This window comes from Heteronotia binoei, chromosome 2 (assembly GCF_032191835.1).
Source record: "Heteronotia binoei isolate CCM8104 ecotype False Entrance Well chromosome 2, APGP_CSIRO_Hbin_v1, whole genome shotgun sequence".
Lineage (NCBI taxonomy): Eukaryota > Metazoa > Chordata > Lepidosauria > Squamata > Gekkonidae > Heteronotia > Heteronotia binoei.
This window is the reverse complement of record NC_083224.1, coordinates 1272637-1284085: the sequence shown is the minus strand read 5'-3', so window position 1 is coordinate 1284085 and position 11449 is coordinate 1272637. Positions and strand designations below refer to the sequence as shown.

Genomic DNA, 11449 nt, shown 5'->3' with positions numbered 1-11449 from the left:
TGAGGACTGCCAGGGAGGGGGAGTTCCGCAGCTCCCTGAGTAGCTGGTTCTACTGTTGAACAGCTCTGACTGTAAAAAAAAGTTTTTCCTAAGATCCAGTCGATACCTGCCGACTCTTAATTTAGGCCTGTTATTGCGAGTCCTCTCCTCTGCTGCCAACGGGAACAGCTCCCTGCCCTCCTCTAAGGGACAGCAGCCCTTCAGAGACTTCAAGAGAGCAGTTCTGCCCCCCCCCCCCCACACCTCCTTTTCTCCAGACAGAACCTCCCCAGGTCCCTCTGCCTTTCCTCAGATGGGCTTCTTGGTCTCCAGGCCCCTGAGCACCCATCGCTCTCCTCTGGACCCGCTCCATTCTGGCCACATCCTTCTTGAAGGGAGGCCTCCAGAACTGCACACAAGACTCCAGGGGTGGCCTGACCAATGCAGTGTACAACAGGACGATGACATCTTGTGACTGTGTGCCTTTTTTGCTGCTGCACCACACTCATAGAGTTGGAAGGGACCTCCAGGGTCATCTAGTCCAACTCTCTGCACAATGCAGGAAACTCACAAACACCTCCCCCTAAATTCACAGGATCTTCATCGCTGTCAGATGGCCATCTAGCCTCTCTTTAAAAACCTCCAAGGAAGGAGAGCTCACCACCTCCCGAGGAAGATGGAAGGAAGGAAGGAACCATAGAGTTGGAAGAGACCTCCAGAGTCATCTAGTCCAACCTCTTGCACAATGCAGGAAACTCACAAACACCTCCCCCTCAATCCACAGGATCCTCATTGCTGTCAGAAGGCCATCTAGCCTCTGTTTAAAAACCTCCAGGGAAGGAGAGCCCACTACCTCCCAAGGAGGAAGCCTGTTAGAATCACAGAGGAGTTGGAAGGGACCTTCAGAGCCATCTAGTCCAACCCCCTGCACAATGCAGGGAACTCACAAACCCCTCCCCCTCAATCCACAGGATCTTCATTGCTGTCAGATGGCCATCTAGCCTCTGTTTAAAAACCTCCAAGAAAGGAGAGCCCAGTTAAAGCATAGAATCCTAGAGTTGGAAGGGACATCCAGGGTCATCTAGTCCAACCCCCTGCACAATGCAGGAAACTCACAAACACCTCCCCCTACATTCACAGGATCTTCATTGCTGTCAGATGGCCATCTAGCCTCCGTTGAAAAACCTCCAGGGAAGGAGAGCCCACTACCTCCCGAGGAGGAAGCCTGTTCCACTGAGAAACCGCTCTAACGGTCAGGAAGTTCTTCCTCATGTTGAGTCGGAAACTCTTGATTTAATTTCAGCCCGCTGGTTCTGGTCTGACCTGAGGCCACAGAAAACAATTCCGCACCATCCTGTATAGGACAGCCCTTCCAGGACTTGAAGATTGGACGCACTAATTGAACACATCAAACGCACCGTGGCCAGGGGTCCGCTCTCACATGCAAAAGCCTGGTTCCCCCCACCCGCAAAGGATTCTGTTTGTTTAGCTGGCTTCTGTGGAGGCAGAGATTTCCTTGAGGGTAGCCCAAAAGCAAAGCCGTAGCAGCTCCGCTCCCCACCCCCTGGGCACAGGGGTGCTGCATTTGCATCCCGCCCCCCTCGAAAACAGTGTCGCCGCCGCAGCCTGCGTTCCAGTCCTTTGCTCTTTATTGAAGTTGTTGATAAACCGATTTGCGGGAGGAAGGAAATCCTCACAGGAGCTGAAGTGGAGTCTCCAATCTGGAGCAAGCTGGAACCGAAGCAGGGACTCTGGGGGGCGGGCTGGCGAGGCGAGGCAAGGGGGCTGGCACAGGGGCAAGAGAGGCCCAGCCTAGCCGGCTGCTGCCGCCACCATTGCAGGAATGTCCGGGCGCTTTACTGCACACCCTCCATCATCTTCAGGAACTCTGTTGAGAGAAAGAAGCGGGGGTGAGTTCCAGGACAGGGTTGGCACCAGCACCCTCACTCCCCCACCCCCCAAGTGACCTCGGGGCACCTGAACAAGCGGGCATGGGTGTTGTGCTCTGAGCCCCCACAAAGCCCTGGGGGCACAGGAACTGATGGGGGTAAATTAGATTTCGATTCTGTGACGTTGGATGGAAAGTCCCGTCATACCGCAGCTGAGTTACGGGGACCCCTGTCGGGTTTCCAAGCAAAGAGATAAGCAGAGGTGGTTTTCCCTTGCCTGCCTTTGCACAGCAACTTTGGGGTTCCTCAGTGGTCTCGTCCACGTTCTAACCAGCGTTCCCTTTAAGCTGAGTTAGCGTGAGCCGGCTCACCGGTTTTTTAGCCTCCGGCTCACACATTTTTTGTTTTAGCTCAGGAAGGATGATCCCAGAGCACACTGATTTATGCAGCAGCTCACAACTTTGATGCCAGGAGCTCACAAAGTAGAATTTTTGCTCACAAGACTCTAAGAGCAAGGGTGTCAAACATGCGGTCCAGGAGCCGAATCAGGCCCCTATCCGGCCTCTGAGCAACTGGCTGTCATCTGCTTCCTTCTCCCTGTATCTTGCTTCCTTCTGCATAACAGCTTGCTTTGCCAGGCTTCATCGATTGCACAGCAGAGCTACTAAGCCAAGCTTCTCCTTTCTATTGGCTGAGGCTCCTTCCCTCTCCTGGGGAAGGAAGGAAAGAGCCAGAGCTTCCTTTGCCCAGTTCTCTGGGTCCCGTGGGAGAGATACAAAGAAAGCATCTTTCAGACCAACGAATACTATCGTTTTAAGATTTTTAAAATTGTGTTTGTGTCCTTTATAAAGTTTGTGTCTCTGCTACCTAGTCTTAAATAGGTACACGGATGGCCCCGCCTCAACATGGCTCGGCCCAACCTGACATGGCCTGGCCCAGCAGGCTCTCTTTTGTGTCGGATCTGGCTCTCCCAACAAAAGAGTTCGACACCCCCGTCTTAGAGTATTGGTCCTAGCCAGAGTCGACCCTGCTAAGGTGCCAAGATCTGCTGAGGTCAACCAGTTTAGGTCTCTTCATCTCGGTATTCTGTCACGGGACTCATCCTGGACAGTCACATTTCTGCAGTATTCCGTGGCTTCTCACAGCAGCTAAAAGGGCCAGGAGTCGTGCACCTCGTCTGTTTCTCCTTGGGGGCCCCCAAGATGCCCTCTTGCATCAGCCCAGAGCCCCCTAAGCTGTGAGGCTGGGTGCCGAGATGGGTACGGAGCACTGGCACTGGGCCAAGCCCATCACCTACCGTCAAAGTCAATCCGGCCATCGTTGTTTTTGTCTCCATCCTTCATGAGCCAGTCGACCTCCTCCTCGGTGACGGTCTCACCAGACGCCCGGAAGATCTCAATCAGCTCCTCGGCATCCAGGTAGCCGTCTGCGTTCCTGGTGAGGCAGTGGGGAGAAGAGGTCACAGCGTTAGGAGGGGCCGTTGAGCACGTCCAGGCCTGGGCCAGCAGGGGAGTATTGCTTTCCCTTGGCATGTCTGTCCAGCCTGAACAGGCAGGGACCCCCCAGGGCCATCTAGTCCAACCCCCTGCACAATGCAGGAAACTCACAAACGCCTCCCCTTAAATTCACAGGATCTTCATCGCTGTCAGATGGACATCCAGCCTCTGTTTCAAAACCTTCAAGGAAGGAGAGCCCACCACCTCCCAAGGAGGAAGACTGTTAGAATCATAGAGGAGTTGGAAGGGATCTCCAGGGTCATCTAGTCCAACCCCCCCGCCCAATGCAGGAAACTCACAAACACATCCCCCTAAATTCACAGGATCCTCATTGCTGTCAGGTGGCCATCTAGCCTCTGCTTAAAAACCTCCAAGGAAGGAGAGCCCACCACCTCCCGAGGAGGAAGCCTGTGGGAACTTAGAATTATAGAGTTGGAAGGGACCTCCAGGGTCATCTAGTCCAACCCCTGCACAATGCAGGAAACTCACAAACACCTCCCCCTAAATTCACAGGATCTTCATTGCTGTCAGATGGCCATCCAAGCCTCTGTTTAGAAAGGAAGGAGAGCCCACCACCTCCTGAGGAGGAAGCCTGGTAGAATCATAGAGGAGTTGGAAGGGATCTCCAGGGTCATCTAGTCCAACCCCCTGCACAATGCAGGAAACTCACAAGCCCCTCCCCCTAAATTCACAAGATCTTCATTGCTGTCAGATGGCCATCCAGCCTCTGCTTAAAAACCTCCAAGGAAGGAGAGACCACCACCTCCCGAGGAGGAAGCCTGTGGGAACTTAGAATTATAGAGTTGGAAGGGACCTCTAGGGTCATCTAGTCCAACCCCCTGCACAATGCAGGGAACTCACAAACCCCTCCCCCTAAATTCACAAGATCTGCATTGCTGTCAGATGGCCATCTAGCCTCTGCTTAAAAACCTCCAAGGAAGGAGAGACCACCACCTCCCGAGGAGGAAGCCTGTGGGAACTTAGAATTATAGAGTTGGAAGGGACCTCTAGGGTCATCTAGTCCAGCCCCTTGCACAATGCAGGAAACTCACAAGCCCCTCCCCCTAAATTCACAGGATCCTCATTGCTGCCAGTTGGCCATCCAGCCTCCGTTAAAAAACCTCCAAGGAAGGAGAGCCCACCACCTCCCGAGGAGGAAGCCTGTTCCACTGTGGAACCGCTCTTAACAGTCAGGAAGTTCTTGCTAATGTTGAGCCAGAAACTCTTTTGATTTAATTTCAGCCCGTTGGTTCTGGTCCTCCCTTCTGGGGCCACAGAAAACAATTCCACACCATCCTCTCTAGGACAGCCCTTCAAGGACTTGAAGATGGTGATCCTATCACCTCTCAGCCGCCTCCTCTCCAGGCTAACCAGGTGTCACTAAGTGTGCAGACTCTTATCTGGGAGAACCGGCTTTGATTCCCCACTCCTCCACTTGCACCTGCTGAAATGGCCTTGGGTCAGCCGTAGCTCTGGCAGAGGTTGTCCTTGAAAGGGCAGCTTCTGTGAGAGCACTCTCAGCCCCACCCACCTCACAGGGGGGGGTCTTTTGTGTGGGGAGAAGATAATGGAGATTGTAAGCCGCTCTGATTCAGAGAGAAGGAAATGAAGGGTCCCCTGTGCAAGCACGAGTTGTTTCCGACTCTGGGGTGACGTTGCTTTCACGTTTTCATGGCAGACTTTTTACAGGGTGGTTTGCCACTGCCTTCCCCAGTCATCTACGCTTTTCCCCCAGCAAGCTGGGGACTCATTTGACCGACCTCGGAAGGCTGAGTCAGCCTCGAGCCGGCTACCTGAAAACCCAGCTTCCGCCGGGGATCGAACTCAGGTCGTGAGCAGAGCTTAGGACTGCAGTACTGCAGCTTTACCACTCTGCGCCACGGGGCTCTTTCAGAGAAAAGGGCGGGGTATAAATCTGCAGTCTTCTTCTAAACATGCCCCACTCCTTCAGCCTTTCAGCATGCTCTGGCCTCCATGCAGAACGGCGTGGGGGGGCTGCTTGTGATCTAAGGCTTCGTCCCTAAGTCTGTGGCTCCTTCATGTGAGGTGCAGTTGTGCATTGCCAGCTTGACCGGTGGCAGACTCTGGAACATGTGAGAAGAGGGCCTGAGTGTCGTCAAGTAGCCCTGCCTGCCTTTGCTGTGTTCTTGGCGTACAGCCTCTCCTGCCTGGCGAGGTCAAGGCCAAACCTCTGAGGAGAGGCGCCCTCTGCCCCCTCTCTGCCCTGCTGCCAAGGGGAGAATTGAGACAGGCGTCCGTGGGAAGGGGGGGAAGAGAGGAGGCACTGCAGAAATGGCTGTCCATACCTACCCTTGCCTGGCAGGGGGCAGCAGCCCACTGTTCAGCAAAGGGGACCAGTGTACATTTTCAACCCCACTAGCAGGGAAGGGGCTGCACTCCATCTCTGCTGTGTGGTAGAAAGCAGGCGGGGAGAGGCGGGAGGTCAAGCATTCCTCCTGTCGGTGGGACAAAAGCTATATAAAGGCCGGCTGCAGAGCCCAGCGGCATCCCTGGAGACAGGCCAGCCCTTCTTGCGTTGCAAGTCCAAGACCAGGATTAGAGCAAAGAGCGTCCAGCTGCCTGAGGAAGAACGTCGTCTCCTCCTCCTCGAGGGGGGTGCGTGTGTGCTCGAAATATCCTTCCATTCCAACGGGAGGGGCCTCTCCTCACCTGTCGAAGATGCGGAAGCATTCGGCCAGCTCTTCTTCGGACTTTCCTTTGGCGTCCTCTTTCATCTGGCGCACCATCATGACCAAGAACTCTTCAAAGTCGATGGTGCCGCTGCCTGCGGAGAGAGGCCAGGCCGGGGTCAGGGCACTGCCCTCTCCCCACCCGCTCCTGCGGCTTCCTCCCTCCCGGCCCCCCCCCCCCATCACCGCAGCTCCTCACCATCCTCGTCCACCTCCTCTATGATGGCGTCCAGCTCCTCTTTGGTGGGCGTCTGGCCCAGCATCCTCATGACGGTACCCAGCTCCTTGGTGCTGATGTCCCCGCCACCATCAGCGTCAAACATGTCGAAGGCGGCTTTGAACTCTGCAGGAGAGGAAGTGCGGAGTTACCCGGGAAAGGGGGGTGGGGAGTGGAGCAGACCAAGCAGCCCAATCGCATCCCTTAAGGAAGGTAAAGGGAGTCCCCTGTGCAAGCCCCAGTCGTTTCCGACACTGGGGTGACGTTGCTTTCACAACGTTTTCACTGCAGACTTTTTACGGGGTGGTTTGCCATTGCCTTCCCCAGTCATCTATGCTTCCCCCCCCTGCAAGCTGGGTCCTCATTTGACCGACCTCGGAAGGCTGAGTCAACCTTGAGCTGGCTACCTGAACTCAGGTTGTGAGCAGAGCTTGGACTGCAGTACTGCAGCTTTACCACTCTGCGCCACGGGGCTCTGAAAGGTCAAGGTAGTCCCCTGTGCAAGCACCAGTCGTTTCCGACTCTGGGGTGACGCTGCTTTCACGACGTTTTCATGGCAGACTTTTTTACGGGGTAGTTTGCCCTGGCCTTCCCCAGTCCTCTACACTTTCCGCCCAGCAAGCTGGGGACTCCTTTGACCGACCTCGGAAGGATGGAAGGCTGAGTCAACCTCGAGCCGGCTACCTGAATCCAGCTTCTGACGGGATCGAACTCAGGTCATGAGCAGAGGGCTCCAACTGCAGGACTGTAGCTTGACCCCTCTGCGCCACAGGGCTCTTTATACCCATTAAGGAAGAAATGCTTCTAAACGGCCAGTGGCCTGGCAAGGAGCAGCCGTCAGTGGTGGCCCTATGCCACATCCTGCATAGGGCCTAGGAGGAACCCTGGACATATGAATATCTGAAGCTGCCTTCTACTGAACCAGACCTCCCTGGGCCCATCAAAGTCAGTCTTGTCTACTCAGACTGGCAGCGGCTCTCCCGGGTCTCAAGCTGAGGTTTTTCACACCTATTTGCCTGGACCCTTTTTAGTTGGAGATGCCGGGGATTGAACCTGGGACCTTCTGCTCACCAAGCAGATGCTTTACCACTGAGCCACCATCCATCCCTAAAGTCAGTCTTGTCTACTCAGACTGGCAGCGGCTCTCCAGGGTCTCCAGCTGAGGTTTTTCACGCCTCTTTGCCTGGACCCTTTTTAGTTGGAGATGCCGGGGATTGAACCTGGGACCTTCTGCTTACCAAGCAGATGCTCCACCACTGAGCCACCGTCCCTCCGTGTAGGAATTATAGCTCCTCTCCCAGACAACAGGAATCGGTCCTTCTTAGGAAAAATGGATGCTTTGAAGGGTGGGTTTTGTGGCATTGTAACTCCCCCTCCCCCAAGGCCCCTGTCCTCCCCAGACCCTAATCTCTAGGAGTTCCCACCCTGGGCCTGGCAACCAGTCAATGCCCAAGCAGGGCAGGCAGCTGGCACACACGCAGAACCCAGGCACTGGCAGCTGCCCGGCTTCTGTAGACCAGCAGTAGTTCAAGGGTGCTTGTGGGGCTGGGCTGCTAAGGGGCAGCTGGGTGAGCTCTGTTTGGGGAGCCCTCCTCTAGCAGGTCAGCCCCGGCCAGGTGGGGCTGGGGCGGGGTGTCTCAACTGCTCCACTTCCCCTTCGACCCAGAGATCTGGGGCGATGATGTCACACGCACCCCCTCCCAACTCACCGGCAATCATTTCCTCTGTGAGGAAGGACCGGGCTTCCGCCTGCTGGTCCGTCTGCAAGACAAGCAAAGGAGGGTCACACCCAGGCCCGAATGAGCTCTGCCCCACACCGTCCGTTCCAGCCCCGGAGGTCCCAGCTAATCCCCGTGACTTTTGCATGGGAAGAGAAGCTAGAGGCATCTCCCAGGTCTTGCTCCAGCCCCAGATTTCCCTCCCCCTCCCCAGCGATGACCACAAAGCAAGGCTGCCTACAGACCCTTCGCCTCCGTGCCCCTTTCCTCTTCCTGCATAAAGAAGAATCGCAGATTTATACCCCGCCTTTCTCCCTGAATCAGAGGCTCAGAGCGGCTTGCAATTTCCTTTGTCTTCTTCCCCCACAACAGACACCCTGTGATGTGGGTGGGGCTGAGAGAGCTCTGACAGAAGGTGCCCTTTCAAGGACAACTCCTTCCAGAGCTACAGTTGACAAAAGGCCATTCCAGCAGGTACAAGTGGAGAAGACGACCAAAGATTTATACCACACCCTTCTCTCTGAATCAGAATCTCAGTGGCTCACAATCTCCTATATCTTCTCCCCCCCACAACAGACACCCAGGTTGTGAGGTGGGTGGGGCTGAGAGTTCTCACAGATGCTGCACGAGGATGCAGCGGATCAGGGCCTTCCTTCCTTTTCCCCCTGCCCTGGTACCCGATGCAGGAAGGGCCATGGGCTTCCAGGTGGGGTTATAGAATCATAGAGTTGGAAGGGACCTCCAGGGTCATCTAGTCCAACCCCCTGCACAGTGCAGGAAACCCACAAACACCCCCCCCCCTTCAATTCACAGGATCTTCAGAATTGCAGGCCATCTCCAGTCTACGGCAGTCAGTTCCCGTGGGGAACATGGCCGCTGTGGAGCGTGGGTTCTTTGGCCTTGTACCCCACTCTTCCCAAGTGCCACCCCCAAATCTTCAATAATTCCCTAACCCTGAATCAGAACTTAAGAGGGGGGTGAGGCAGCTCTGGTGGAACAGAATGGGTCCCTGGACTTGCAAGGGGTGTGTGGTGGAGGAGAAGAAGAGATTGGATTTATACCCTGCCCTTCACTTGGTGTCACGGCGTGACAAACAGTCTCATATGAAGCTGCCTTCTACTGAATCAGACCCTCCTGGGTCCCTCAAAGTCAGTCTTGTCTACTCAGACTGGCAGTGGCTCTCCCGGGTCTCCAGCTGAGGTTTTTCACGCCTACTTGCCTGGACCCTTTTTAGTTGGAGATGCCGGGGATTGAACCTGGGACCTGCTTACCAAGCAGATGCTCTACCGCTGAGTCACCATCTCTTCCCTGCTCTCTAGGGTCTCAAACTGAGGTTTTTCATGCCTACTTGCCTGGACCCTTTTTAGTTGGAGATGCCGGGGATTGAACCTGGGACCTTCTGCTTACCCAGCAGATGCTCTACCATTGAGCTGCCATTGCTCCCCAACATATATGAACGTATGAAGCTGCCTTCTACTGAATCAGACCCCCCTGGGTCCATCAAAGTCAGTCTTGTCTACTCAGACTGGTAGCGGCTCTCCAGGGTCTCCAGCTGAGGTTTTTCACGCCTACTTGCCTGGACCCTTTTTTGTTGGAGATGCGATTGAACCTGGGACCGTCTGCTTACCAAGCTCTACCATGAGCCCCCGTGCCTCTCCTTCCACTGTCTCCTTTCCTTCCACTCCTCACAGCAGATGCCCTGTAAGGAAGGGGGGGCTGAGAGAGCTCTCTCAGAACTGCTCTTGAGAGAACTGTGACTGGTAAGGTCCCCCAGCTGGCTGCATGTGGAGGAGGAGCGGGGAATCAAACTCGGCTCTCCGGATTAGACTGCTGCTCTGAACCACTGCCCCAGACTGGCTGTCTGCAACCTGAGGCACTGAACCTCCTTCCCGCATCTCTTGTGGCAGGCCTGGAAAACTCCCCGTAACGCACAAAGCGGCCTTCTACCTTTTCTCCCATGGTCGGTCTTGTCTGCTCCGGCTGTCAGTGGCTCTCCGGAGTGTCAGGCAGAGAAAGGTCTTTCCCATCACCCCCTACTTGGCCCTTATAACCGGGGAGGCTTCTGCCTGCTCAGCAAGTGCCCTGCCGCTGAGCCACAGACCCTCCTCAGGTTTCTTGCTGAGCAGCTCCTCCAGAAGACAGGAATGGGGAAGACACGCTGGGCAGCCTTTCCCGGGAGCCAGAAGCTCCAGGCGGGGGAGGGGGCACGCAGGCCACCCTTGTCCCGCCGATCCCAGGTGCCATGATCCTCCTTTGCCCTTCGTGGTCCAGTTCCCAGGGGCTTCTCTTTCTCTTTCCCCTGGATGCCTTTGCTCGCCCAGCTTTTCCGTCCCCGGCGGTGGAGCTCTCGGGAGTCTGTACGGGAACCGTCTTGGTCCTGGGCTATTCTTAGCGGGGCGCCCGCATCCTCCTTGTAGGGTGCTCAGTGGCTGGCCGCCAGCTGTCCCAGCACCTGTCGCTCTCGGATTGAGTTACCCCTTGGAGTGGGGGTGGGGAGGCCAGAGGCTGGGAAGGCTGCCCAGGGAATTCTTGTGACCAGGGGCTCAGCTTTCTGCACAGCCCTTCCACCTCCATGGCTGGGCTCCGGCCCAGGCCAGCGCCTCCATCCCGAAGAGTTCCTCATCCCAGCCTGGCACCCACTGTCCTAAAGGTCAACTTAACAAAGATTTCCCTCCCCCCCCCCCCACAGGAGATTGCTGCCAAATGGGCCCAGCAGAAGCTGCATCTTCTCCCCCCCGCCCATCGCCTTCTCTACATCCCTGGAGTCCTTTCTAAACTCCTCTCCAGAGCTCTCCTGGAGAAAGGCTGCCTGCAGGCCAAACTCTCTTTCTCGCGAGTAGCAGCATTGTCTCGCTCAGGCCACCAGCGGCCTCTGCCAAGAGTCGCGCCGGCCTTGTGTCCTCCCAGAAGTGCCTGGACCGGAACAGCACGCGTTCCCGCTTGGGGTTGCTGTTTTTTTGCCGTGCCAATTCTGGGGCTGGCCTGTCCCGTCTGACGCAGTGCTGCTCCATCCCTCTCGCTGCCTGCCCACGTGCCACGGCCCGGTTTGGCACCTCCAGAGCAGGCCGTCCCCTGCTCCCCTCTCCAGAGTGTAACAAGATCTTCAGCATCCCCCGTCCCGCTTACCATGTTGGCAGGGAGCAGCTCGCAGCGACCCGCAGACAAAGGCTGGCCGCGGCCCACTCCGGTCCTCCTGGGGGATGCCAAAAGATTCTCCGCAGCTCCTGGCTCTCCAATTTGTATGCCGGGTGGACATCAAGGGAGGCCGCTCTCCAAAGGGCCAATCGCCGCCTCTCTGGCCTCGCCATTGGTCAAGGGGGCATTTTACCAAATTTAGCCAGGCCACACCTGGCAGGGGATTGCAACCACAAGGATTTCCGGCCGGGGGGGTGGGTGGGGCGTGGAATGAGAAAGGCCAAGCGAGAAACTCAAGACCTCCAGAGAGGATGGCAACAGAGAG

At 56.2% G+C, this 11449-nt stretch overlaps 1 protein-coding gene across 2 annotated transcripts; it reads right to left on the bottom strand.

The window, feature by feature from the left end:
- Positions 1 to 1754: 1754 nt before the first annotated feature.
- Positions 1755 to 11176, bottom strand: TNNC2 (troponin C2, fast skeletal type). Of its 2 annotated transcripts, none has more exons than XM_060233167.1 (6): positions 9937 to 9987; positions 7981 to 8032; positions 6254 to 6397; positions 6035 to 6149; positions 3166 to 3302; positions 1755 to 1867 (listed from the first exon to the last, which is right to left on the bottom strand). In XM_060233167.1, exons 1-6 carry the CDS (start codon positions 9946 to 9948, stop codon positions 1836 to 1838), a joined length of 492 nt encoding a protein of 163 aa, XP_060089150.1. In that variant the 5' UTR covers positions 9949 to 9987; the 3' UTR covers positions 1755 to 1835. The 2 variants fall into 2 exon arrangements, with proteins under 2 accessions (XP_060089150.1, XP_060089151.1); XM_060233168.1 differs by lacking the exon at positions 9937 to 9987 and adding an exon at positions 11116 to 11176 and having other exon boundaries at positions 1766 to 1867.
- Between the last annotated feature and the right edge of the window lie 273 nt (positions 11177 to 11449).